This window comes from Crocodylus porosus, unplaced genomic scaffold, assembly GCF_001723895.1.
Source record: "Crocodylus porosus isolate Cpor-Errol unplaced genomic scaffold, CroPor_comp1, whole genome shotgun sequence".
NCBI lineage: Eukaryota > Metazoa > Chordata > Crocodylia > Crocodylidae > Crocodylus > Crocodylus porosus.
The window spans coordinates 34,134,352-34,160,461 of record NW_017728913.1 but is presented as its reverse complement, the minus strand read 5'-3'; the positions used below and the strand labels follow the sequence as shown (position 1 = coordinate 34,160,461).

The window sequence follows — 26,110 nt, the reverse complement described above, 5'->3', positions numbered from 1 at the left end:
GGCTGAGGTGAGACAGAGGAGGGGACAAAAGCAACAGAGGTTCTGGATAAACTCATCTACAAGTTGTTGAAATTCTGTCTTAAGCATCAGTGTATTTTAATGCTCCCATTTTACATATTCCATAGTTATATGCATCACAAAAGCACCACATGTACAAACATACAGCACAAAAACTCATACTCACAAGAGACCCAGGTGTCTTGCATGAGTGTGAAAGTCACTATCTTTCCTGGCAGTTGCATTTGCTATTCTACACCACTTTATATCCATTAAAGAACTGAGTTTAAGTGAGAAACTGAGAACACTTCTGCTTTGAGCCTAAGAACTATGTGCAATTTTTTTAAATAGTCCTAGCAATTAACGTTTTTGAAGCTGACAAACTCTAAGGAAACATCTACTTCTGCAGTGACTGAGAGCAATTAGAATGGACAAAAATAAAACAGTAAGTCAGCGCAGCAGCTTTGTTAAAAAATTGTATTTTTTTCCAATCACTGAAACGCATGGAAAGTGCAGAGACAAAAATTAATCTACGTGATATAGTTGCATACTTTGTTATAGACAAAATTAAAACAGAAACACATTCGGAATATAACCTGATTAAATATTTAGTTCAGTCCTGAGCATTTGATACTTAATATAGTATAAACATTGCAATAGTTTAAAAAAAAAAAAATTGATTTGATTTGTTTCGTTTTACAATTTCTGCTAAACTTTGTCCATTTGGCTAAGCAATAATATTGTTTTGTACCTGTAATACTTAGATTTTGATACACACAGTTGTAATAACATACTGATAATTGAAACAGGAGAGCTAAATGTTACATTTCTTACCCTGTGCAGGGTAAATTCTGCTACTTTAAGAGTAATATGTATAAGTTTTAGATTTCATATAGGTTTGTCCATATCCATTTTAATTCAGCATATTTAATGTTTCATCAGTGTGAATAATTTGAATTAGCTATATAAACAAAAAACATAATTGTTAAAAGCTGCTTATAAATAGGTTTGTAATACTAGTGAGGACTTGGAAAGTAAGGAGAGAGAGTCTACACTCCTAAGCCGGTCTCATTTTAAAAATGAGCAAATTTTGCAAACTGAAGCCAACAGAACTTAGTCCGGGCCACACCTATAGTTACCAGTCAAACAAAATTTACTTTAATACTCTTGTGAATGTTGTTAGAATCACCTAGTCAGACAAAAATTTAGAATATTGAAAACATTTCTCATGATAACCTCTTTAATGTCAAACATTTTAAATGGAACTGAACTATATTAAACGGAACATAAATAAGACTGTAAATAAATAAAAGAAAATAAATCATAAGGTACAACACTCTACACATCATCCTACAAACATATTATATAATCAAACTGAGAAGCTGAATCAGTCAACCTTCATTTCACCTCTACGTTAAATAATTTCAAACTTTTGTTCTTAAAATTGACCTCACAAACATCCATGTTATCTTTTTCTTTCTAGTAGTCTTTTAAAAAATAAATGGGGCATGCATGAAAAAAATCATGCTCAGTCAGTTAACCTGACTGACCTCTTGTTCAAAACAGTGTGGCATCCAGTTATCGATTTGAACAGTTTGAGTCCACAGATGTATTTGTGCATAACAAGAAAGTCCTTGATAAGCTTAACACACACAATGCTGGGCACGGAATTTTCTTACTTTGAGCTTAAGACATTTGCGAATACACTGTTCTCTCCATCTTTCTACTTCACTAAAATTACTTTCTGAAAAAGTAAAGTACCATGTGTAGGTAGCTTGTCAGTGTGGTCTGGAGCTTGGAAACAAAGATTCTATCCAAAAAATGGGGAAAAATAATCTAGCATAACATTTTGGGAGAAAAATGTCTGAAGCCATGGATTGCAGATGCAAACATGATTAGATTAGTTACATTCTTTTGAAGATAAAATCAACTCTCGAATGTCTTTTTCTGAGACAGGCTGCTGTAAATACTGAGAAGCAGCCCTATGCAGGATTTCAAGGGCTTATGACAAGCACATCCACATTGTCTTTTACCTTTTTGTAACAAAGATTCTGGACAAGTACGTTAAAATTCTGTTTGGAGAGATTGTTCACATTTACTTCTGATAGCTGTCAACTTAAACCACTGTCACTCTGAAAAGCAGCTTGTGTTCTGCATATTAAAAATCTGAGAACTGTGTAGCACATATCCCACCGAAATATTTTAAGCCTACTACCCAGGGACTTTATGCATTTCTGTGTCACCAGTATTTCTGGTACTTGAAACAATGAATCCATTAAGAGTGTATTTGGTAAGGGGTTTTCCACCCTATTTTGACAACGGCACAATTTTTTAAAAGCGTTTGTAAACCTGAATTTTCCCCTCCCTCCCCCTATATTCCTAGTTACCAAAACTAGAGAACATTTAGGACATTTAAATGCAAGGTTTTTAGCATGCAGCATACGATTACTCAGATTTAAACACTTTGATGTAAATTCAATTCAGCTTCAAAAAAGCAGCTGCCCTTTTGGTAACTTCAGTTGAACAAGATTTTAGGATTATAGATTGCCCCCCCGCCAATAGATGCAGGGGCCCATGAAACCTTTAGTGCAGCCCAAAGTACTGTACATTCACATAGTTATACTTGATACTCTATGTTCCTTCTTCATGCAAATAATAATAAGGACAGAAAGGAAAGGGTTTTTTTTTTTTTTCCAGAAACAAAATCCCCAAGTAGGTGACGGAATCTAAACAGCACCTGTTATTAAGGCAGCCTTGCTGTTTTGGAAAGGAGCTTGTACTTGTGGTTAACTTCAAACTATAAAAGTCACACTTGTATAAAAATATTGCATGGCTTATCAGCCATCTTCACAGTCTGCTCACATGAAAATAGTGAAAAGATAAACAATCTTCTGTTGAACATAATATTCTCAACACAGTGCGGTTCAACAGGATACACACTTGGTACTGCCTTTGTTCCATCTTTACAAAATAAAAGCGCACACACAATACATACAAACTGTACAAAATTAGCATCAGTGTACCAGAATCATTCTACTTTGGTTTGCTGGCGGTGGTGGTTTGTATTTGTTATTTTTTTTTCTTTTTTTAAACATGAAAATTCAGTTCACTGTATTATACAATACATATATCTATAGCTGAATGTAAAATAGATCTTTAAAAGCAGGCAGCTAGAACTACAAAAATTCATCTAAAAAAGATGAGCAAGTGGAAAAATACTTCAATGAAAAATGTAATTACACATCATCAGCAGGTAGGGATGGTATGCTGATCTTTGCTCTTGTAAAGTATGCAATCTTCTCCCTAGAATTAGAAGAGAAAAGCCATTTACTGTTTTCTGTTGAAGTGATAAGTGGATCAAATGTCATAGGAATGCCAACAGCATCCTGTACAGTATGTGTAAAATGTAAGAGCACAGACCTTTCAAATATAGGTTTCACAGTATCCAGTGCACATGCCTGCAAGGACAGCTATTGCCAGAAGCATGGAGGAAAGGTCTTCCTATACTAGGCATATTTATGAAAATATGAACATTTCAGCATGAATGGAAAACTAGCTTTTCAACTGCAATGCTGAGAGGAACAATAGACCTCCTCATCAAAAATACTGACCATAGTAACTATATATCTTGATGTGGCATTGGAAAGGAAAAGAAATATATTTTTGTCACTGTGAAATGTCAAAGCAGCATTTGATATCTGATCCAGATTTTTAGAAAGGCAATTACAAGGGCAATCTAGAGTGAGACAGTAACAGCTGGACAAACCACTGAAGAGGCAGATATAATTGTCACTATGTCTTCCAGGTGCTTCCCTTAATCTATCATCACCTCAGTCTTATCTGGATTGTGCTTTGGCTAGCAAGATCATCCATGCACTAGTTTCAGCCAGGCACTGAGCCAGCCATTGAACAGCACTGGATGGCTTAAAATAAGGGACAGAGAGCTGGGTGGCAACAGCATATTGGAAGTATGGCAGCCCACACCTCCATACTAATCCTCCCTGCAGCCCAATGAACTGTAAAAACATGGGGACAAAACAGAATTTTGACAATGTCCTGAGGGGATAAGGTACAATATTACATCTGAGGGATGCTCACTGAAGAAGGACCAGAGCATGCCAAAGAGCAGCTATGCCCACTTCCACTAGTCTGCAGCTAACATTTTATTGATGAAAACATGGAAAAGTCTGGAAAATGGTAGTAATGTTTTCATATAATCTTCAGCACAGACACCAAGTCCTTATACATTCCACTTAGTCTCTTTGAGCGTCTACACGCATGCTCCAGCATGGGGTGGGGGGGGGGAGAGAGGGGGGCTTTTAATTAGAGCTCCTCCTGGACAGCCACTCTAATTGAACCACTGCAGCGTTGTGTGTGTTCAGCGTCCCATGTTTCCAAATGGCTGCAGGATCATCATTGTTTGATGAGTTTTAGTTAAAGCATCTCCACTGCCATTTTGAAATGCGAGATGCTGACTGCACGTGATGTTGCAGCACTCTGGAGCTCTCTCATTAGAATATTCCACCAGACTCATTCTAGTTAGAACGCACTGGAGCACATGTGTAGGCCCCCTTTATGATGAAGGGCTGCATCTGTCTGTCAGCCTCGCACTAGATTTCCATCACTAGGAATCCCTGTTTTCACTGGTCTCTCTCCATGTGCAGCAGCTGTCTGTAAATCCAAGTGAACTATGAGCAACTATCATGCAGCCAGTGGAGATTCAGTTTACAAGCTTCCATGGAGCCTTCAGTGCAGTCATCTTTATGAGGTGTACCTTCCCTTATGAATCTCCAGAAGTGCTCTAGTTGCATTAGTCTTTGAGAAGGCACCTTTCTAACAGGTCCATTTTCTAGCAAAATGGATGCAATCTATCATCAGAGGTAATTACTTTCCTAGACTGCCTGAATTCGAGCCCTTTTCTGGCTATGCTGTTTTGAGATGGAGGTAGAAAGGTCAGAGACCAACCTCCCTGCTGATTCTGTACTGAATACTTGGCTGATGCTAGCTAGGTCAAACTGGTCCATCAGTGTTGTCCTACCAGCTTTAGGAGATAGATGCAAGATCTGGCCTCTCATCCTGAAATGGTGAATGACAATTTATTAGCCATCAGCCTTGTATTTAAAGCATGAGCCTAAGGCTGGAATCTCTGCCTACATGCCAGCGTCCTAAGAATAAAGTACAGGAAAGGTGAAATACAACTGAGATTTGCTTGTGCTGAAACAAAACCCTAAACCATGTCTTCTTCCCTTGTCTCTCCTTGGTGGCTGTAAAACAGAACTGAGGGACCCAAACCTTGCAATCAGCCTTCCCATCAAAGTTCAGTGAGCTAGAGCCACAGTTTGTTGTGAGCTATGAAGACCTCCTACTCAAGTACATATTGCTATAAGGCTCACTAGTAGGTCAGGTGGATAGACTATCACCTGAAGCCAATCATTCTTTTATTAAAACATGAAAATGACTTAGACTTATTTCCCCTTCTCCGATCTTTTTCATAGTTTCAGAGGCTAGAGTCCAAAGCCAGGAGACAATGCTGTGGTTTTGACTAATGCTACATGGTGTAGTAGGTTATGTGAATAAATAATTCATGTTACAGCACACTGACCAACCTTTAAAAGATACTCTTAAGATGACACCTTATATTGACTGCCTTTACGGATTTAGAAAAGACAGAAGATCAGAACATGCTTTACCTGAATGACTGCACTTGCACTGGCACTTTCTGGCTCTGCTCCCGTAACCGACATACATCCTTAGAAGCTTTTCTCATCAATTTCTCAGCACTTAAACCCTGTTTCTGTTCTTCCTTTGATTGTTCAGCCTGTAGAAAAAAAATTACAACATATAGCAACTGACAGTATCAAAGAAACGAAACAAGATTTAGAAAGGCTATAAAAGGAAAACCATACAAACCCGTCAAGCAAAATCTCCTTATATAAGAGGTTAATGGAAGAAAACACAAAGTTACTGATGTTGCATGTAGTAGTAAACAATGGCATTAATTTAGTAGAGAAAGAAAGAATTCAACAGTACAGCTGATAATTAGTTGTGGCATTTCCTGGGTTTATAATTAGACAAAAAGCCAAACCTGTATGAACAATATCAGATATTGCCACGCCAACTGTTTTGTTAAAGGAGGAGAGAAGACAGAGTGCCTAATATTTAAAAGGTAACTTTTGTTCATTTATGCTATATTTACAGCTTTGATTCCTGACATTTTACCAGCTTCCTAGAAGGAAACATTATTTCCATAAAAGTCCAACTCCTCTTCAGCCATCTTGGAAGCACATTTTCAACAGGCTTTCTGTAATAGTACATCTCCAGATTGCCTTCAACAAACTCAACTTCATTCATTCTTAATATGCTCTGATTTTCTGCACTTTTTTTAATAAAAAGAATTGTACAATTAAAGGAGGAGTTATTCATTTCAGAACATGAACACTTAGTTTAGCACATATTTTAAAAGATCAGGGAAGAACGAAGCAGAGTGAACACCTTAGGTTATGATCTTTTCAATTCAGGGACTGTTATACACAGCAGCCAGAATGCACACATCACCTTGCAAAGAACTATGGCCAGTGTGTATTTATATCATTACTGATCACTGCCTACCCTCTTCTCCAAGCAATACTGAGAAAGAAAAAATCGAAAATGAGGTTAATGCACAAATATTTTTCTTTCTTCCTACTTCTGCACTAATAAGTACAGCATACACTAAACAGGAATAGCAGTCTACAACTTACTGCTAGCAATGTAAAATAAAACCTGGAACATTCATGCCTGTTTTGTCATTGGCCATATGTTTAATCATCAGCTTCCCCAGCTAACTCTGCTCATTGGAACACATAAGCATATGCTATTAGGTTTTTTATTATCTATGATATTTTTGAAAGTTGTCCTGTAGTATCTTCTTAAACACGGTGCAGGAATATGTTGTCTGATGAATACAAAAACAACTACCGTAGGAGGCACAGACTGTCGGAAAAAAATTCTCAGCAGATCTGGAAACAGCTCTCTGTTTCAGATCTGTATTTTCAGGCCAGGTGTTATTGCTAACAGTGCAAAAGAGGTCAGAGCCACATGATAATAGTTCTCTTCCACTCTTCAAGTAAGATAAAATAGCCCCATTCTCTCTCCCACTGCTAGGACAGGCGAGGGACTTAGTGTTTGACATGAGTGTTACAAAACAATCTGAGCACAGCAGAGAGGGGCACTTAAAGAAGTTCCAGGGACACCAGATAACCTTTCAATACAAGAAAGGGGCAGCCACACAGTGTATCCTCATCACGCCACAGCATACAATTTGTAATTACCTGGGGACAACACTTGACGGAGTCACTGGTAGGACTTTTCGTTGCCCATCAAACCTCAAATTAACTCACTTCGGTACCTAACAGCACCCCTGGTATTTGTGTGAACGCTGCAGGCAAGGGCAAAAAATTGGCAAGGCTGCCAGATATCAAACTGCTTGTTACCCCCCTGCCTAACAACCCATTTATCAAAGTACTCTCAGCTCGTTTCAGAGCCTTCATATAAACTCCACACAACTAAGTTTTCGTGCATTTGAAATAACAGGGTGAGGCAGGCCTGGTTTTCTTAATATAGGCAGTTCCTACATTGGGTACCAAAAGCCCCTGCATGCTTAATTCCCTCTTTTGCCACGTACGCTGTGAAAGGAAGGACACTGCCCTTCTTCAACAAGGAGTTCAGCAGATCATTGGGAATCCATGGAGGCGCAAATGCCTCTGTGAACAGGTCTTGTGCCACTCTACTGGCTCCCAGCCTTCCCATTCTTCTGAACTCAGAGGAGCGTGGAGTCTGCTTAAGACTCTCCAGTCACTGCTTTTGGAACCTCCTTGTGACCAGAGTTTTGTATGACAGAATATTACCATAGCCAACAAAACCCTTTCATCTTCTTCATCCCAAAACCTCCTAGATCACATATCCCAGACTCTGTGGGGTTGGTGGAAGATGCCCCAAAGACTGCATTCAGTCTCTGCACTGCTTGTTGTATGCTCCACCTACAGAAAGGGGAGGAAGCAGAAGGCTCTGAAAAAAGCAATGCACACTGGCTATTGCTGATTCTGGTTTTAGCAATGCTCAGGACAGCATCACTGGACTACTGCATCATATGCTGAAGGGATGAGCCTCAGGGTCAACAAAGCACGTCTAAAATCGCTACTTTCCATCCTGTGGGTCTAAGCTGTGGGGCATATAAAATCTTAGGTGTGATTCAGGCCTGGTACTTATAAACAAATACATATCACCTACAAGAATCCTCCATGGTTGATTCTTTTGGTGGTGTTCTATTTCTTCCATACATGCTACTTTTGTTTCTGCATCTGCATTAAAAAGAATCAATTTTATATACAAAACTATGAAAAGGTGTGATGTAGCCTTCTGCCCCATGAATTTCAACTCCAGATATGTGTAACAACTTCATTTAAGTTTCCCCTAACCTTGACAGATGCATCAGAGTGCAGAATTTAGCTCCAAGAAAGCAAAGAATTGGAAAACTTGACTGTATCGAACTGGCAAAACTAAAGCCAAGGAACTTAAATGCACCTCATATTGCTCAGTCTCCTGCCAAATGCATATAACTGTTTCTGTTTAAATTCACTTAATTGTATATAAAACCAGGAACAAAAGATTTATTTATGTGGTACTAACATTGTAATTATAGATTAGCTTCACATGGACAGGGAAGTTTACTAAACAGAGGGCATTTTTCCAAAACTGCAGAGAAGTGCTGTCCTTGTCAGGGCTGAACACTGAGCAACTGGCAAGATTTGTTTTTAGGGAACGCTTCAGCTTTATTTTGAAATGCCCAGGAATGTTTGTTTTCATCCCCCTTCTGGTTCTGTCAAACATCCCCCATGCCAGTGGAATTTTACAAGGCTCTGCACTAAGAATGCTTCCCAACAGCTCTGGTGCAAAGGGCTCTGCACAACGGATCTCCTCATTGGCCACAAATATGTTATCCTGGCCAGACTCTTGTGGCAAGCCAAAAAGGAGCCGCTGAACTTCTGCTTACAGTGATGGGCAGAATCCCACAGCTGCTCAGATCTGGTTTCTGCTTTGGAATATCTCTTAATTCTCCTGTGTTTCACTGCAACTGTCTCAGTTCTAGCTATGATGTGATCTGTAGGCTTTTCTTTTTTCCAGCCCATTTCCATGTTGTCTAGACTACTATGTTTACCTGACACAGAGGTAAATGGCAATGACCTGAGTACACTCATGCTCTCAACCTTGCTAGCACTGCCAGGGTTGTATTGATACTAAAACAGCAATGAGATACTTTGTAAAAGCTGTCAGTGGAGACAGTCTTGGAAACAGCAATCTGCAAATACTGTTTGGATCCTCAGCCTGGAAAAAGGGCCTTTAAAATGTACTGTGGCCTTCCAACCTTTATGCAGCCTCCAGTATGAATGATATACCCTTTGTTCACCAAATAAAAGGCTCAGATTTTACACTGAGTGAACTTCACCCACTGAACAACTGACCAGAGACAGACAGGTATTAGGTACAGAACATATTACTTTGAGGTATCAGCTACATCAAGATAATAAATGTAAATAGTATTTGGAGCTCTTATAGTAAAGAGCATTACAGAAGCACATATAAAGTATTATGGATAAGTGTGGAGTGAATTGGTCCAATTCTTCAGTGTTTAATAACTGCCAGTCCTTTAACATGATTACTGGTGGAAGCTGGGAAAAGGTATTGTATTCAGTTTGAGACAAAATTGAGTACTTCTGTTTTGGGCTGGGGGGGGAGGGAGGAAGAGGGGGCGAAGACATAGGGGAGGAGGGGCTGGATTTTTAAAATGTTTATAAATTTACACTGTTCCAGGTATAAAGCTTCTCTATTTCCCCTACAGTCTCTTACTAATTTCTTAATCTTTTCTGATATAAATGTACATTTTAGTACGAGAAACTCAACTCCCTTTGGCCAAAGACTGGGTAATGTTCCTAGTGAAAAAGCAGGTTGGGGTGGAAGTAGGCTGCACAGTCCATTCCACAGTTACAGCAAATGGTTTAGTGCCTCTCTATGCCCTCTCTATAGAGTCTTCTAGGCTTTGCAGTTGCCAGCTGCCACTGAAGAGCAAAAAACATGACCGACTTCACGGAACTGAACTGGGATTTAAGATTAACAAGCTAACACTTAAATAAATGTCATTGTTTCACAAGACCAAAACCCTTTCTGTTCCTAAGTGGTCCTAGTCAAAAATAAACTTGTGCAGCTAGGGAAGTATGTGGCTCCAGAAACAATGATACTTCAGGGTAGTCAACAAATTGACTTTAATAGATGATCACTGGCCTCTGGATTAATTCTCTGGTATACATTTTGCTTTAGGTTTCAAGTGGGGTGGTATCTTTATTGCGCTACCTAATTCAGCCATGTGAGTAGTCATAAAATTGATACTTCTCTAAATTGCTTTTAAAACAACATATCAAATTATGTCAATGAACCTCCAGGAAGAGATGCATGGGTTATTTTTACAGCACATCTATTCCATTTACAGATGCATTACAAGACATTGTTCATTTTGGCTTTCATCACAGCAGGATGAGTACTAATATGCTTAGGCACTACTTCTTTTGAAATTAACGAACAACCCAAATTGATAGACAGTTATGATTGCTTTTACCTGCTTTTCAGCTTGTTTCAAGAGCTTCTGGAATCGCTCATCCTCCAGTACACACTGGGGAAGGTCCGTCTCTCTTCTGGCTTTCATCTCCTCAAGCTTCTGTTTTAGATCGCGCAGAGCCTGAAGCTCATCATTCAGACGGCTCTGGCGAGTGCGAGATGCCTGGAGATCCAATTCCAAGTCAAGAGAAGTACGTGCAGGGCATTCCTGTGTTGCTCGTCGCATGATCAGCTGGCAAGCAGGCTGAAGGGGTTCAGAAAAGAGAGTGTCTAAAGTCAGAATGGATTTAATATACAAATGCCAATGTAAGGATTTGGCACTGGTTAGCAATGTGCGATCAAAATGTACTTTTTTCTGAGCAAAGTTACCAAACCAGATCAGACCAATGTCCAAAGCTCTATCTGCTCTGGAATCTTGCTTCTTGCATTAGGTCATACCTAAAGTTTCAAAGGAACGTCAATTTTTTTTTTGTTAATTCAGCCAGATATGCAAAGATTTTTATTTTAACAACAAAAGGGGAAAGTCTTTTGATGACCCTCACAGCAATGTAATTATGCTCTGAATGGTCTTACGCTTTCCCAGGTGCAAATGTTACTAATGGTATTAAATTATCTAGCAGGGTACTTAAGAACATGCTTAACTTTAAGTACAGGAGCAGTTCCTCTGATTTCAACCACAGTAGTTTCTTAAACACCTTACTAATTGGGGGCCTAGGCAAATAGCAAAGGTTGATTATATGACGACTATATGAATGGTGTCCAACCCATATGACCCATGAGCCAGATGTGTGGTGCAGGGTCACCGCACCTCACCATTGCAACACCTCCCCCATGGCCAAATATCCAGGCCTGAGAGCCATAACTTGGTCACCCCAGATGTTTACAGTTTTATTTTTCATGCTTTCAAATTTCCTTCCTGTACTTGCCCTAAGTGCTCTTCCTTGAAGCTTCAAGGTTAACAACCCAAGACTGTAACCTTTTCTACGTAAACTCTTCCATATTTTTAACTCATCACCTCTTCTTGAGCCCTTTGGTTTTTGTTGTAGAATCACAGAAAATTAGGGTTGGAGGGGACTCAGGAGGTCATTTAGTCCAACCCCCTGCTTAAAGCAGGACCATCCCCAACTATATAATCCCAGCCAAGGTGCTGTCTAGGTGAGTCTTAAAAACCTCCAAGGATGGGGATTTCACAACCTCTCTTCATAACCTGTTCCAGTACTTTACCACCCTCCACATGAGACAGTTCTTCCTAATATCTAGCCTAAACTTCCCTTGCTGCAACTTGAGACCATTGATTCTTGTTCTCTCATCTGCCAGTGTGAAGAAATCCTCCGCGGTCTGCCTCACCTCTGCACTGGGACAGCTCAGGCCCCTCTGTTTTTTCCACACTGCCTGGTTTCAGTCAATCTGGTCACCTAGGTGACTGGGCTGTAATAATTCCTAAGGGAGCGGGGAGTTCGCTCTTCCTTTGTCCTACACAGCAGGCACTTTGGGAATGAGACAGGCAGTCATTTTGGGAACACAGACACAGAAGGATGTGCCTCCATGAGAGAGAGACTCTCTGGAAGATTTTAAATAGAAATCTGGAATTTGGCTTCTAGTTTAGAACTAAGTTTTCAGCTGCATGTTAAAAGGGCCACAAGCCTATATTTGAAAGGCTCACATTATTCTGTTTTGGTCAAGGCATTTTCTTTTAATATTCATTCTTCCTGTACCCCTCCCCCATTCTCTCCTTCTCTAATCAATAAAACTATCTGTTATAGCTTGCCTGGCTGTGTACTCTTGAGGGAAGAGGAGAGAGACAAACTTTATTGCTCTTTTTGCTCAGCTAAGCTGAGGGGAGCCTGGCTGTTTATTAACTAAAACAGCCCTACCTGAGATTATCCTGGGAAGCTTCAGGCTATAAGAAGCACCTAGAGATATTACCAAGGGACAAAGCACCCCCAAAGTCTGCAGGGTCTATGTACCCTGGGCTGCACAGAGCCCTAACAGAGACCACTGCTCAGGTGGTGGCAGCGTTACCCCAGGGTGTGCTTCAGGAAGGGGGACAGCCAGACGTAGGCATCCCAGGAAAGACTCTTGAAGCACGGTTTTGGGCCTGGCACACTGAGGTGGGAAGCTCAGTGTAGTAGTACTCCCTACTGTCCTGCTGCAGGCACCACTGAGAACAGTCTAGCTCCATCCTACTAAATCCCCCCTCTGTCTTCTCTTCTCCAGACGAAATAAGCCCAGTTCCCTCACCTTTTCCTCAGAAGTAATGTGCCCCAGCCCCCTAACCATTTTCACTGCCCTCCACTGAGTCTCTCCAATTTGTCTATATTCTTTCTGTAAAAGAGGACAGGTGGTCAGCATGGGGATTGAACCCACAGTCTTAGCATTATTAACATCACAACTTAACCAGCTGAGCTAATCAGCCAAGGAGGGCAGGTTGAGCTGATGCCCATGACACACTGCCCTCTGTGAGAGTGTACCTTCATTTTATGTGGTGTCAGAATACTCCCTTTTCTTTAAGTCCCTTCGCTTTTCACAGAAGTTCTTGGAGCAGAAAGCATAACTACAAAAAGGGTATATAAATGCACCTGAACCCTTGAAAGTATAACTTTTTCCCTAGACTTTCCACAAAAAAGTATGCCTAGGATATGATCTAGATGTTCTCTACATGTATATAGAATACATATATATAGGAACTCCCATTACTGGAGGATCCCAATATTCTTCAAAAATACCAGAACACCACTGAAATGACTAACTCTGAAGTGCCAGCTAACTCATATGTGAATAGTGGTAGGGGGTGGAAGGTGGGATTCCAGACAGGACTACCAGAGCAAACCCCATTTCAAACAAGGAACACAATGGGATCTTTGCCATCCATCTGCAGCAGACAGAACGCAAAGGACCCAGACACAGTATGTGCTCCGGAAGGAGGAAAGGTTGAGGCAACTGTATCAAAATTTGGACCTGAGATTCCAGGAGGTTCAGGCATTTCAAAGTCACTGGTTAGGGATGGTCTAACCATAGCTATGCCTATATTTTACTATGGGTTTTTTCCCATGTTTCTGGGCTTTGCTGGTTGCCCCTGCCTTTTCTCCCCACTTTCTGCTACACATATCAGGGTGTTTTTAAACCGATGTCAGAGGCACTGCATGTTGGCTACAACCAAGGCTGGGGACTTTGAATGGGTCTGCCTACGCTCCTGCTGGGACCAAAGCCAGGGTTTTGCACCTCCACTCAGGGTCAGACCAATCACCATATTTGGGGCCAGGAAAAAATTTTCCCCCATGGCCAGACTGGTATGGGAGTTTTTGCCTTCCTCTATAGCAGGGGATGTGGCCTTCTATCCAAGATCTCATAGAATCATAGAAGTTGGGTTGGAAGGGACCTTGTAGATCTTCAAGTCCGACCCCCCGCCTGAGCGGGAGAAAAACTGGACTCAAATGAGTCCAGCCAAGTAGGCATCAAGCCTCTTCTTAAAGACCCCCAGGGTAGGAGCCAGCACCACTTCCCTTGGAAGTTGGTTCCAGATCCTAGCCACCCTGACTGTGAAGTAGTTCTTGCCGTTGTCTAATCTAAACCTACTCTCCAATAATTTGTGTCCATTATTCCTTGTTATGCCAGGGGGCGCTAGGGGAAACAGTGTCTCCCCCAAACCCTTCTGGTCCCCCCTAGTGAGTTTACAGACAGTCACCAGGTCCCGTAGACAGTTACCAGGTCCCTCTTGAGCATATACTGACAACGTTTCATAACAGCACGACATTGGCCGCTATGATCCCCGTTTTACCTGTGGCAAATTAGGGCGTTAAGTCTATGTTGCTGGTAATCTTATGTAGAGTTTAGATTATGGATTGTATTGGATGGTTTGGATAAGGATGATCCTGCCTCAGGCAGAAGGTTGGACTAGATGACTTTTGGAGGTCCCTCTTCTTTAAGCTTTCTCAAGCACTCTCTAGAGCAGGGAGGCCAACCTTTTTGGGAAGCATGGTACAAAATTAGCCCCACACCCTCCCCAAGTGCCGAACTGCCCAATCTGCTGCTCTATTTTCTGCTCCCAACTCTGCTCCCTGTCCAATTTCATTTTCTGCTTTCTGCTTCTTGCCTTCTGCTGCCAGTCTCCTGTTCTAGGTCTGCTTCCTACCCCACCTGCTACCATGCTACCTGTATCCTCTCTGATCTGTCATGTGCCATGCAGGCTGCCTTTGCTGCTTGTGGCACTCGTGGTGCAGGTTGGCCACCCCACTTGTAGACTATTGGTGTTTAAAATTAAGCTGATAATTTAAAACAAAATGAGAAAGGTTGCAAATACTGAAACCACATTCAGTTACAAGTTACATACAGTTACTTACCCTTTTCACTCTTAGGCTCCGCCGTTCTGTGGCATTTCTCACAAAGAGTGACTTTTTGGCCAGTGTTGAGCTGTCACTGTCACTTCGATTCAACTGTCAAAACATGCAAGATATAACATTGCAATACAGAGCAGTCATATTTAAAGACAGAACAAGCCTTGAATTAAAGCTGTAAATGGTCAGGAAAAAAACTCAAGAATGCTGATTTGCATTTGTTTCATTCCTATGATAAAACAAATGTTCTAATAGCCTGATAAATGAGCATCCAGGAAGAGATAGCTTCTTAGTTCTCTTTTAGTAAATGTCTCTAGCTAAAAATAGCTTACCAATTCTACATAACTAGACTATTTAAACAGTCCTGAGAGATACAATTAGGTCATTTCAGGCCAACTTTTAGTGTTTAATTTTCATTGCAAATGCAGACAATATGGGAGTTTCCACAGAAGGAATAAAACACGGACATCCCATTACAAACATCATAGAATCGCACAAATCATGGAAAAGTAGTGCTGGAAGGGATCTCAGGAGTATGTTCAACCCCTGTTCAACGATCTGCCTAAACTATGCCAGCCAAGTGTCTGTCTGACCTGCTCTGCCAAGGATGGAGACTCCATAACCCCTCTGATCTGTTCCAATGCTTAACAACTCTCATAAGAAAGTTCTTCCTAATAGCTAACCTAAATATCCCTTTTTGCATTTTATTTGTAGTCCTTTTCCCTAAAGCCGAAGGGAAAGATATATCACCTTCTTCTTCATAACTGCCCTTCAGATATTTGAAGACTTATCAAATCTCCCCTTCAGTCCTCTCTTCTCCAGACTACGTCACCCCAGACTGTCCAATTTTCCCTTGCAACAAGTCATGTTTCCCAGACCTCTGCTCATTTTTGGAGCTGTCTGCTGGACTCTTTCTAATCTGTCCATGTCTTGAAGTGCACTGCCCAAAACTGGATAAAGTACTCCAGAATGAGGTACTTGCCAATGTTGAAGAGAGAGAGAGGAAGAAACCCCTTCTCTGACTTGCAAATGACACTTCTATTTATACAGCCCAGTACGCTATTGGTCTTTTTTGCAACAACAGTGTATTGTTGACTCATTTTCAGCTTACGGTCCACTGTAAACCCAACCCTTTTCTGCCAGTATTACACCTTGGCCAGTCATCCCCCAGTCTGTGGTTATTGAGTTGTTTTTGTGACTTTTACAGGGAAGCAAATGGAGGAGACAGTCACTGTTTGACAGTTTGACTGCTTAACCAAAATTAATGTTTCAGAATTTTCTTTTTTTTAAAGCTGACCCATCTCTTTCAGGAAGAAGCAGCGATCAGAATCCTCTCTCTTAGCATTTTACTGTTAAAGTTCTACTCATACTTGGTACAGGGGTGTAGGTTGTAGCAGTTTTGGTTTAAGGACATAGGCAGACAAGGTTCTTTGGGTAGATCTGATCTCTTATTAGATCAACTCAAATAGCTGGAAAAATTCTTCTTAGCAAGCTTTTGGGTTTAAATACCCTTCATCAAGCTGAGAAAGCATCTGCAATTGGTGTGTGCACTTCCTGGATGGCACACACCAACTGCTGGCAAGTAACATGAATGATGGATTCATTCCATCCAGGAAGAGCGCACACCCACTGCAGGTGCTTCCTCAGTCTGAAAAGCTTGCTAAGAAATTTTTTTCCAATTATTTGAGTTGGTTTAATAAAAAAAGATCAGATTTACCCAAAGAACCTTGTCTGCCACTCATCCTTGGCATACTGTTTATATACCTCCCAGGTATGTGTGTCCCATGTTGGCTTAGGGTGTGGACAGATGTAACAATAAAACATTCTCCAAAACTCCTGTGAAATGTTTCGGAGGCCCAGTGGGGACACGTACAAACCTTTTGAAATATTCTAAAAGCTGCTGAAACACTCCAAAGTAAATGTGGTACTACTTCAGAGTGTCTCACACAGGCCACACTGGGACCCTGACTCTCACCAGATCTGGAGCTGGGCTTGTCCCCACAATTGCCCACCCTGCCAACTCACAGAGCCTCTGCTACCTACCAGAACTGGACCCTCCACACCCAGTCCTCTCTAACTGCTCACCTGAAAGAGGAGGGGAGCAATAGAGGGGGATTGCAGCTAGAGTATCACAGTCCTAGCAGTGAGACCAAGGAGCCCCTCGCCCTGTTTACTTCTTGACTCTAACCTCCCTGGCTGTACCTACACAAGATGCTAACCATGCACTAGCTTGTTACTACTGTGCGGTAGCATTGTGTAGCCTGAAGTGTGACACAATGCTACTGCACAGTACTAACAAGAAGGGCCACGCAAAATTTCAACGGGCATTTCATTTCAAAGCTGTTTCAATATGTTTCAAGCTCAAACCAGTGAAATCGAAACGAAACAAAAGGCTTTGAAACAACCTCAAAATAAAACTAGGGCACTTGAAATGTTTCGAAAGTTTCAAAACATTTCCAGTTTTGAAGCAGCTTGGTGGTAGGAGGTGGGGAAAGAGCCAGGACTGTGCTCAGAGCAGCTCCACCACTGGCTCTCCCGCTGCTGGGCTGAGCTCCAGGGGGCTGGTAGAGCCACCTGGAGCACAGCCCTGGCTCCAAGCACAGCCTTAGTGAACACAGCCCGGTGGCTAGAGGCTCTGCACCTGCATGGAGCTGAGCCTAGTGGTGGGAGGTGGGGGAGAGCCATTGGCTAGGGCTGTGCTTGGAGTGGCTCCACCACTAGCTTTCCCACCACCTCCCACTGCTGGGCTGAGCTCCGTGGGGCTGGCAGAGCCGCTTGGAGTGCAGTCCTGACTCTCCCCTGCCATCCACCACTGGGCCACACTCCAAGCAGCTCTGCCAGTCCCATGGAGTTGAGACTGGTGGTAGTGGCAATGCATAAAGGCGTGCATGAGGGTGTACGTGCACCACCTGAGAGTGCTGGTGCCCTCCCCATTAGGCCATGCTCCCTGTTTAGGCAATGGACAGGGGGAAGGTGGGAGTGCCAGTGCTTCCCCTGCAAGCACCAGCCAGGGAGCGGGGCCGCCAGCAAAAGTGGCCACGCCGCTTCTGGAAGTGGTGTGGCCGCTTTTTGGTAAGTGAGATCAGCGCCCCCTCACCCCGCCCCTCCATCAGTGACATCAGCCGCCCGGGGACCCCCCCGCAGTTGCTCAAAAGGCACCAGTTGCCCGTGCCTGGCAGCAGGAGAGCCACTGGCCAGGGCTGCGCTTGGAGCCAGGGCTGTGTTCCGAGCAGCTCTGTCACTGGCTTTCCACCACCTTCTGCCACCAGGCTCAGCATCGTGGGGCTGCAGAGACTCCAGGCGCCAGGCTGTGCTCAGAGCCAGGGCTGTGCTCCAAGTAGCTCCAGTGGATCTGCCAGCCCTACGGAGCTCAACCTGCCCTCCCAGTGCTGCTGGATTCCTCCTGAGGGTACAGACCCCTAGATATGTGTGCAGGATGACAGAAGGCTGCTGCTGCTGGTTGCAGGCAATGCCCAGCACCGGTCCTAGGCAGCAGTGGCAGTCTCCTGTCATCCTGCGGGAGGAGTCCAGCAGAGCCCCACAGCCCTCCCAGGGGTGTTGGTCCCCAAATCTGCACACAGGATGACAGGAGGCTGCCACTGCTGGCAAGTGACACGAGTTTTGATTTTAGCAGTGAGGTGCAGTTTCCCAGAAACCCCTGCACCTATCTCCTCAATACTTGGCAGGCTTCATGTCCTCAGAAGGGGCTACCATCCCTGCAATTTTCATCCAAATCAGGCAAGAATCGACAAAGTTATAGGCATTTTCATGATTCTCCTTTATAGCCTATGGGCAATACATCAAAACATTTTGAAACAGCAAAATAATTTCAATGAAACGAAATGGAACAGTGCTTTCAAACTAAACAAAACAAAGAAACAAAACACTGTCCCTTTGAAACGGCGAAACAGAAGTCAAAACCAAATGGCACTGTTTTGCACAGCCCTAGTAACAAGCTACTGTGTAGTCAGCATCACTAAGAAGCTGTCCTGGGATGCTACCAGGCAGTCATTTAGTTTTTCTGTATGCAAGTACTAAATGACTGTGCAGTAACAACTGCGCAGTCAATGTCTTTTATATATGTAGCCCCTGAGAAGGGGTTGGGTGTGGGCAGTGGGAAGAGTGACAAGCAGCCTGTTCTAGTGCTCCTTGGAGAGGAAGCTACAGCTTTTGAAATCTTTCAGCCAGAGGCATACATTTGTCATGTGGCTGAAAGGTTTCTTTTATTAAATGTTTTCAAACGCGTTTCACTTGGAAACATTTCAGTTGTTATGTCTGTCCACACCCTTAGACAATCAGCTCTTTCCTCAGAAAATCATGCTAGTTACAGCACAAACCAAGTGGTGCAAATGGTGGAAGATTACTCATGCTACTGCATCAACAGTCACTTATTACAAAATTATCACAATCCACAATTTAATCATTCACAGGTTACCATATATTACTAAAAAGTGTCTTGTGGATTGTTTCATTAGATGAGCTAAGACAAACTGCCAAAGCTCTGTCTGGGTTATGATCTTGTTTCCAAGGTTGAGTCTGCCAGTCATCTGCCTGGGGTCTTATCAACAGAACTGCAAGAGAAAAGCAATTTGCTCTGGGCATTCACCTGTCCAGCAAGTAATATCCTTAGTCCTATTTAGAAGGAACGTATGCATGAATATATCCCCTTGCATTATATTCCTACTTCTCAGCAATCAGGACCTCTGATGGTTGTATTCCAGGAAGAGCAATCTTTTCTTAATTTGCTGTAAATACCATAGGCAGCCTCTCATAGATCATTTTCAAGTAGACAGTCTATTAGTGTATCAGTGCATATGGTGGCAGAATTCAAGGAAAATGACATAGTAGGCTTTAAATATCTATCTTTAAGATTTCGTTCAGTTCTTCGGGAAAGGGTATTAATAAATATGGATTGCAGAAATTCGACTGCTGAAACCTCAATGACTGACAAACCCAGAGCCCTAAAACACACAAGTGCAGCACGTACATGAAAACAATGAATATGCAAGATGAATATACTTCCCTAGGGAGAAATCAGTCTTCCCACCATAGACATTCTGCTGTTCACTCATCACTGACTATAATGATCATACTTCAATATTTAAATGTTTCTTAATCACTTTACAAGGGAGACTGCCAAAGACACAAGTGAGATTTGGGTGCTCACTTGCCCTCTGTGCCTTTGAAAAACTTCCCCTGTATTGATTCCTACACACTCCAGATGAATTCCTTCAAACATCATAAGAGAAGAGATGCATTATAGAGCTAAACACACTGCACCCATTACTCAAAGGCAGGGAGTGGATGTCAGTAGGTGTCTGATCAGACTACACACCCACCTGATGTTTTCTTTTCAGTGTCACACTGCAGAGAAAGGGAGGAGGGATTGTCTGGGGATTTAGGCAGTAAATCACGGCTTGGAAGATCTGTGCTATTTCTCTATGTTCACCACAGGTATTAGAGTGATGCTGTCTAGAGATACCTAAGCTAGCTTGTTTGGGTATTAGAAGCATAGCTATGTCAGAGGGAAGCTCTGCTTCGGCTAATAGACCCTGCTTCTCAGTTGCAACAGGGTTTCAGAATGGCATTGTCAAGTTGCTAACCATACTACCCAATTTGAGGTCACATTAAGCTTCAAGATGCAATTTAAAACTGATGGTGGCCAAGCTCTTTCAAACTATATTACCTTTAAATTGTATGTTATTAGAAAATGGTAATTCTGGGATTGCTTATAGTGAACTCTTTCCTAACAGGCTCCACATATAAGGGACAGCTTATTTTAGTGCACTGATATATGTGAATTATAGCTCTGCTCGTGCAGTGAAACCTACCCCTGTGCAGACAGCCAGCACAAGACTTTTCATGCTGGCCCTCTGCGAAAGAGCAAATTTTATCCTTAATAAAAAGATTCTGTACGAAGAAATACCTTCAAGTATAAGCCCATTCCATTGCACTTGGTGTGTTTTTCTGAAAAATCTATGAAAGTGCATGGATTTAGCTTCTTGCAGGTGAAACTGGGCTTTTCCAGTACACAAGTAACTTGTCGTCATAAACGTGTCACTGCCAAGAAGTTAAATGACTCTTTGGTTAATGGCATTTCACAGAGTGCTTTTCCTCTTACCCTACAGATGTATTGGTTCCGCTCGCCTGGAGAGAAGGTTTGTGAGCGTACTATCATGCTGTTTCTGACAAAAGGACGCTGTCTAGAACTCAAGCTGGCTCTGTCCTTGGGTCGGACTGCCAGGTTCTCATTAACTGCTTCCTCAGTGTTAGTCTCTTTATCAACCTGTCAAAAGGAATTTATAAAAACAAATTACACACACACACAGATACAAGACAGATAAAATCTCTGTGCATCTTACAAACAATGAGTTCTACCCCCACACCAGTACCAGTGAAATCCAACACAGAAAGCAAATTAATTTGCATATAATTGAATACTGCAGCATTTAGTTAAGTAAGGCTAGAAGACAAACCTCTGTAGGTGTTTTCTGTGCCAACTAAACTTGTCATTTTCATATGAAACTTACATAAAGCCTTCACTAATCTGTAAACCATAACCCTGAAAATGTGTACTATAGGCAAGCCCTTCAATCTGCAGGTCAGAGATGCAGACCAGCACAGCTGTAGCGCTGTGCTAGAGAAACGGCTGATGCTTTCATGAACCCAAAAGGTCACTTGGGAATTTCACAGTGCCCTGGTTCCTGGCTTCCCTAAAACAGATTGATCAACCTGAAACAAGACAAGAACACTTACTGCTGTGGCTGTGGCACCCTGGATCTCCTATACAGCTGCTAATCTGCAAGTTCAGTACTCTGTACTAAAACTCTGTCCTCAATATAGATGAATTTTTTATTTCTGCTATGCTCCCTTTGCTGTGCCACTGAAACATATACGGTTCTTTCCCTTTTTTCTATTATGAAGTTGTTCGTCCATAATAAAACTAATCTCACACAAACTATTAATGCAATGTCATAGGCTGCTCTGCTCCTGACTTACTACCTAGTCCAAGCCTCTACTCAGCAAAATACCTCAGCATGAGTTTAACTTGAAGGAAGGTGAACGCTCATGTCTCAGACATGCAGTTAATACCTTGATTAATAAGGCCCATGACCTGGATCTGCCTGATACCCAGAAGGGTCCCAAAGCCCTTTGAACTGGTGCTAGGTCTATTTCCCTGCTTCCTTCACTAATTGGGAGTTTATGACAGCTCCAATAGTTATTATCAAGTATCAAACTTTGCTGTTAGGAGGATTTTTACAGAACTAAGATGTCATTCTTTACTGCTGCTGCTTTTGTTTCCCTTTCTTTGACACATGGAACAAATACCCAAGGCTTATCCACATAGCTACATATTTTCATTAAGCCTTTTGGATTTGAGAATGGTGTTGCAAAGAGATATTAGCTTTAGGATTTGTAACTTGACACCTTGGGGTATGTTCATTGAACTACGGAGATTTCTGAGAACAGAAAGATATTTTTTATACCAACTCTCATTTAATAAGGATACAGAAGCAGAATTTACTACACATGCTATGTGCATTGTGGCTGATTTGAATGGTGTAAAAGATACTATGTATTTTGGAATTTCCTCTTTTGAATGATTTACTCCTTACTCTACACAACCTTTTCTGTTTAAGCTATTAAAACTAATGAAAGATGTAGAGCTGAGTCTCCTCATTCCTTCAAAGGTCAGAGGGCTTTCTGTTTGTTTAATTACAAACTTAACAGAAGAATTAGAAAAAAGGGGAATAGATAGATAGATAGATAGATAGATAACCTTAAACATTCATAAGCTTGAAGTTATTGCACTGATTTTCTTCCCACTTGAAATCTTCCCCTACTCAAGAGAAGCCAAATGAAGACTAAAGTTTTCTGTTTGATTTTAAGTTAAAAGAATTCAGGTTTCAGAGGGAGAACATGGCAGGAGTTTACTACATACACATTAGTGGTTCTCAACCTTTCTGGATTTGAGGCACCTCTCCATAACTTTCGTAAGTTAAGTGGCACCCAGTTTCAAAGACCTAATTATATATTACAGTACTTACTTCCTTGCAGGGACCAGACAGTTGGGGTAAGGGATCATGGAGGCAGGGACAGGTCTGAGCCTGAGTTTATCTACTTATCTCCTCACACCTTGCTTATCCCCTCACAGCACTCTTCAAAGGATCTGGTAGCACCACAGGATGCTGGCTGAGAATTACTACTTGCACAACTCAAGTGACCAACCTAATTTTTCTCAAAACTACTATACCAAAAATGCTATAATAGAAATGCCATGACACATTTTAAGCTTTCAATCCTGATTATAGCATATATCTAAGTAAAGGGGCATGCATATAGTTCATAACGCTAAAAATTATCTTCTAACAAGTATGTGGTATGTGTTAGGGAATCAAAGTCTAAAGTAAATATTCACCAGATTTGGTACTAGGGCTGTCAGTTGATTGTGAGAGGCATCAGCATGGTTACTTTCTTCCCCATCATTGCCTTCATCTGTGTCTGTGGTGTCAGTGCATAACCCCAGGTTATCTATACATTTGCCTTTCACTGCCAGTGTAACTTCATCCTCCTCTTCATCCACAATTTCATCAGCTGCCTCTGCTAGCATTTCTAACCTGTAAGAACAAAAGTAAGCCAAGTTTATCCTTAAACTGACAAGGAGCACTAGATCAAATATTGGAATGCCCAGGTCCTGCACTTTGTACAAAAGGTATATTGTCATCAATGTGTTACCTTGATTACAAAATGCAAGATTAAAGTATCACCAAAAAAAAAAAAAGGCTTTCAAATTGCTCATATGACTGCTTTTTTAAATTACATGCTCCGGGAAAAAAACCTGTAAAGCTCTGTTACAATTCACCTTTGAGAACATTTTTAAACATGCACACTAACTCTGATAGCCACAGGCTGCTTTGGTGATAATTTACTGCTCTCACAAACCCTCATAAAAATATCTACAAGCCCCCATGCCACCCCTCTGCATGACTGTATACTAATGAAAAGGAGAAAGAGACTGTTCCTAAATTCCAGAACAGATGTAATACTTTAGGAAGAAACCTTTTCCACTCAGAGAGAAAGTTCATAACTGCTCCAAAAACAAGAGTACCAGTCAACGGTACATAACTCACAGCAGTTTCTCTCCTCCCCACAAATCCTGTTCAATTTTATCTCATTCACTTATATAAATAACCTATATTGGTTGCAATAAAACTGAACAACTAATATTTGTTGTGCGTCATTCTGGGGGATGTTCAGTGAAGAAGTAAATACTGAGTGGATTTCACAGAACTATACTGGAACCAGCGATGTATTTTGTAATAAACCTAAATGAAAATAAATTAATTGTCCCCGCAGAGGACCTAAAATGCTTTTCCTGGAAAGCAAAGTGCTTGCTTTCCTAAGCCTAGTACTAAGTTTACAGAAAGAACAAACAGAAAGAACAGCTTTACCAGTCTTCTTCAGGGCCCCTCTGTTCCTGCTCCTCTTCTTCCTCTTCAGCTAACTCCTGTTCTACTGCTTCCAACTCAGCAGATGTCCTCTCCAGGAGAGCTGACACAGCATCCTAGTAATACAAATAAGGGAAATGAATGCAGAGCTAGATGACACAGTACATTAGGTAAAAAATGAGAACTCTCGCAAGAGCCATATTTCCCTGGCATTCCCTTACACCAACAAAATATGGCTAAGTGATCACAATAAAAAGGCAAACTGCAAACAATTAAGTTTGGGATCAGCATTCCAAGTGTATTAACAACTCAACATTTGTGTTAATGTGAAAGCACCCAAAAAAGTACATTATGTTTTTAATAGGGTAATGCCATCCAATATGCTTCTCTCCTGCTGATTGATTACAATACCCAAAATAGAAAGAGATTGTTATGTTAAAATCATGTCTTGAAGCTTTCTTGTGAAACAAGCACAAAACTGGAAGGTTATAACAACTGCAAGGGTGTATATATACACAGCATTTTTAAATGCAATGCAAATATAAGGACAGGAAATGAAAAACAAAGCTGTTTTGAAAATTAGCAACAAAGAGAGAGAGCCTACTTCAATACCAACAACAAAGCAGAAAAGAAAAGCTATTTGAATACCAGAGCCAATCCTGTAACCTACAATTAGGCCCCAATCCTACAAACACCTTTGCACATGCTTGGAACTTCTACACCATGTGAAACTATTTGGAATAAAGACAAGAGCATGCACAAAAAGTGTATGCATACGTGGGGCCCTCAGCCCTGCAGAAGCCAGTGAGTGAGGATGATGAGATAAGAAGCATAACTAAGGAGGATTGCCTTCTTAGGATTACTGCCTTTCTTTTTGCTTTTACTGAAGGAGCCAAAGAATGTTACTCACCAAGTCCAATGAGCCTGATGACTGCTGTTTTAGTAGAAATACAGATTCCTCAATTTGTATCTTGTTTTTATTGCCTTGAATTTGCTTGCAAGGCAGCAGGTTATACCACAGAGTACAAGTCTCATTAGAAAATGATAAATCTGCCAGGCTGATCTGAGTTCCAGCCTACATGGAATGAGAAAGGGAAAGAAAAAGTATAGATAGGTCATTTTTCCTTTATGACATCTGAAAATTTATTCTATTGTATTTTTCATGTAAATGCATGTCAAAAGTTTGATGCCTATTTCTGGCTGTCTCACAGCTCAAAACACATTGTTTTTTTCCTCCTAGTGATGAAACAGATTTTAAAAAGCAAATGAAAATACATGCCAGCTAATTTCCATTGTATAAACTCCCTCACTCCTCCCCCTTTTTCACTCTCTCTCTTTTTAAAATAAATTAATTATTCACCTATTAAAAAAAAAAGTGGGAGGAAGGAGAGGAGCTTCTGAGCCCAATATAAAGAATGAAATTAAGTGTGGGAGAGGGGTTATTGTTCTATAATATTAAATAATAAAGAGCTTTTGAAGTTGGCTGCAGAGTGAACCATGATGCCACTGGCAGATACATACATGGAAGGTATTCAGGTCTATCTCAGTTCATTTCCCAGCAGGTAGCGGGGTCCATTGCAAAATAAAATCACCCACACAACAGATACTAGTTGCTAACCTTAATGGCAGTGTCAATGAAAACACAAAAGTAAACACTCATAGAGACTACACTGCCTTTTCATT

General features: G+C 41.4%; 1 protein-coding gene across 1 annotated transcript in view; it reads right to left on the bottom strand.

The window, feature by feature from the left end:
• Positions 1–460: 460 nt before the first annotated feature.
• WWC2 (WW and C2 domain containing 2) overlaps positions 461–26,110 on the bottom strand; it is a 161,700-nt gene continuing 136,050 nt past the window's right edge. Inside the window, exons 17-24 of the mRNA XM_019534348.1 lie at positions 25,338–25,502; positions 24,431–24,543; positions 23,398–23,596; positions 21,100–21,264; positions 14,985–15,077; positions 10,646–10,888; positions 5,688–5,815; positions 461–3,300 (exon numbers count right to left, since the gene is read on the bottom strand). Coding sequence (XP_019389893.1) covers positions 3,234–3,300; positions 5,688–5,815; positions 10,646–10,888; positions 14,985–15,077; positions 21,100–21,264; positions 23,398–23,596; positions 24,431–24,543; positions 25,338–25,502 — 1,173 coding nt within the window. The 3' untranslated portion in view covers positions 461–3,233. The remainder of the gene's footprint in view (positions 3,301–5,687; positions 5,816–10,645; positions 10,889–14,984; positions 15,078–21,099; positions 21,265–23,397; positions 23,597–24,430; positions 24,544–25,337; positions 25,503–26,110) is intronic.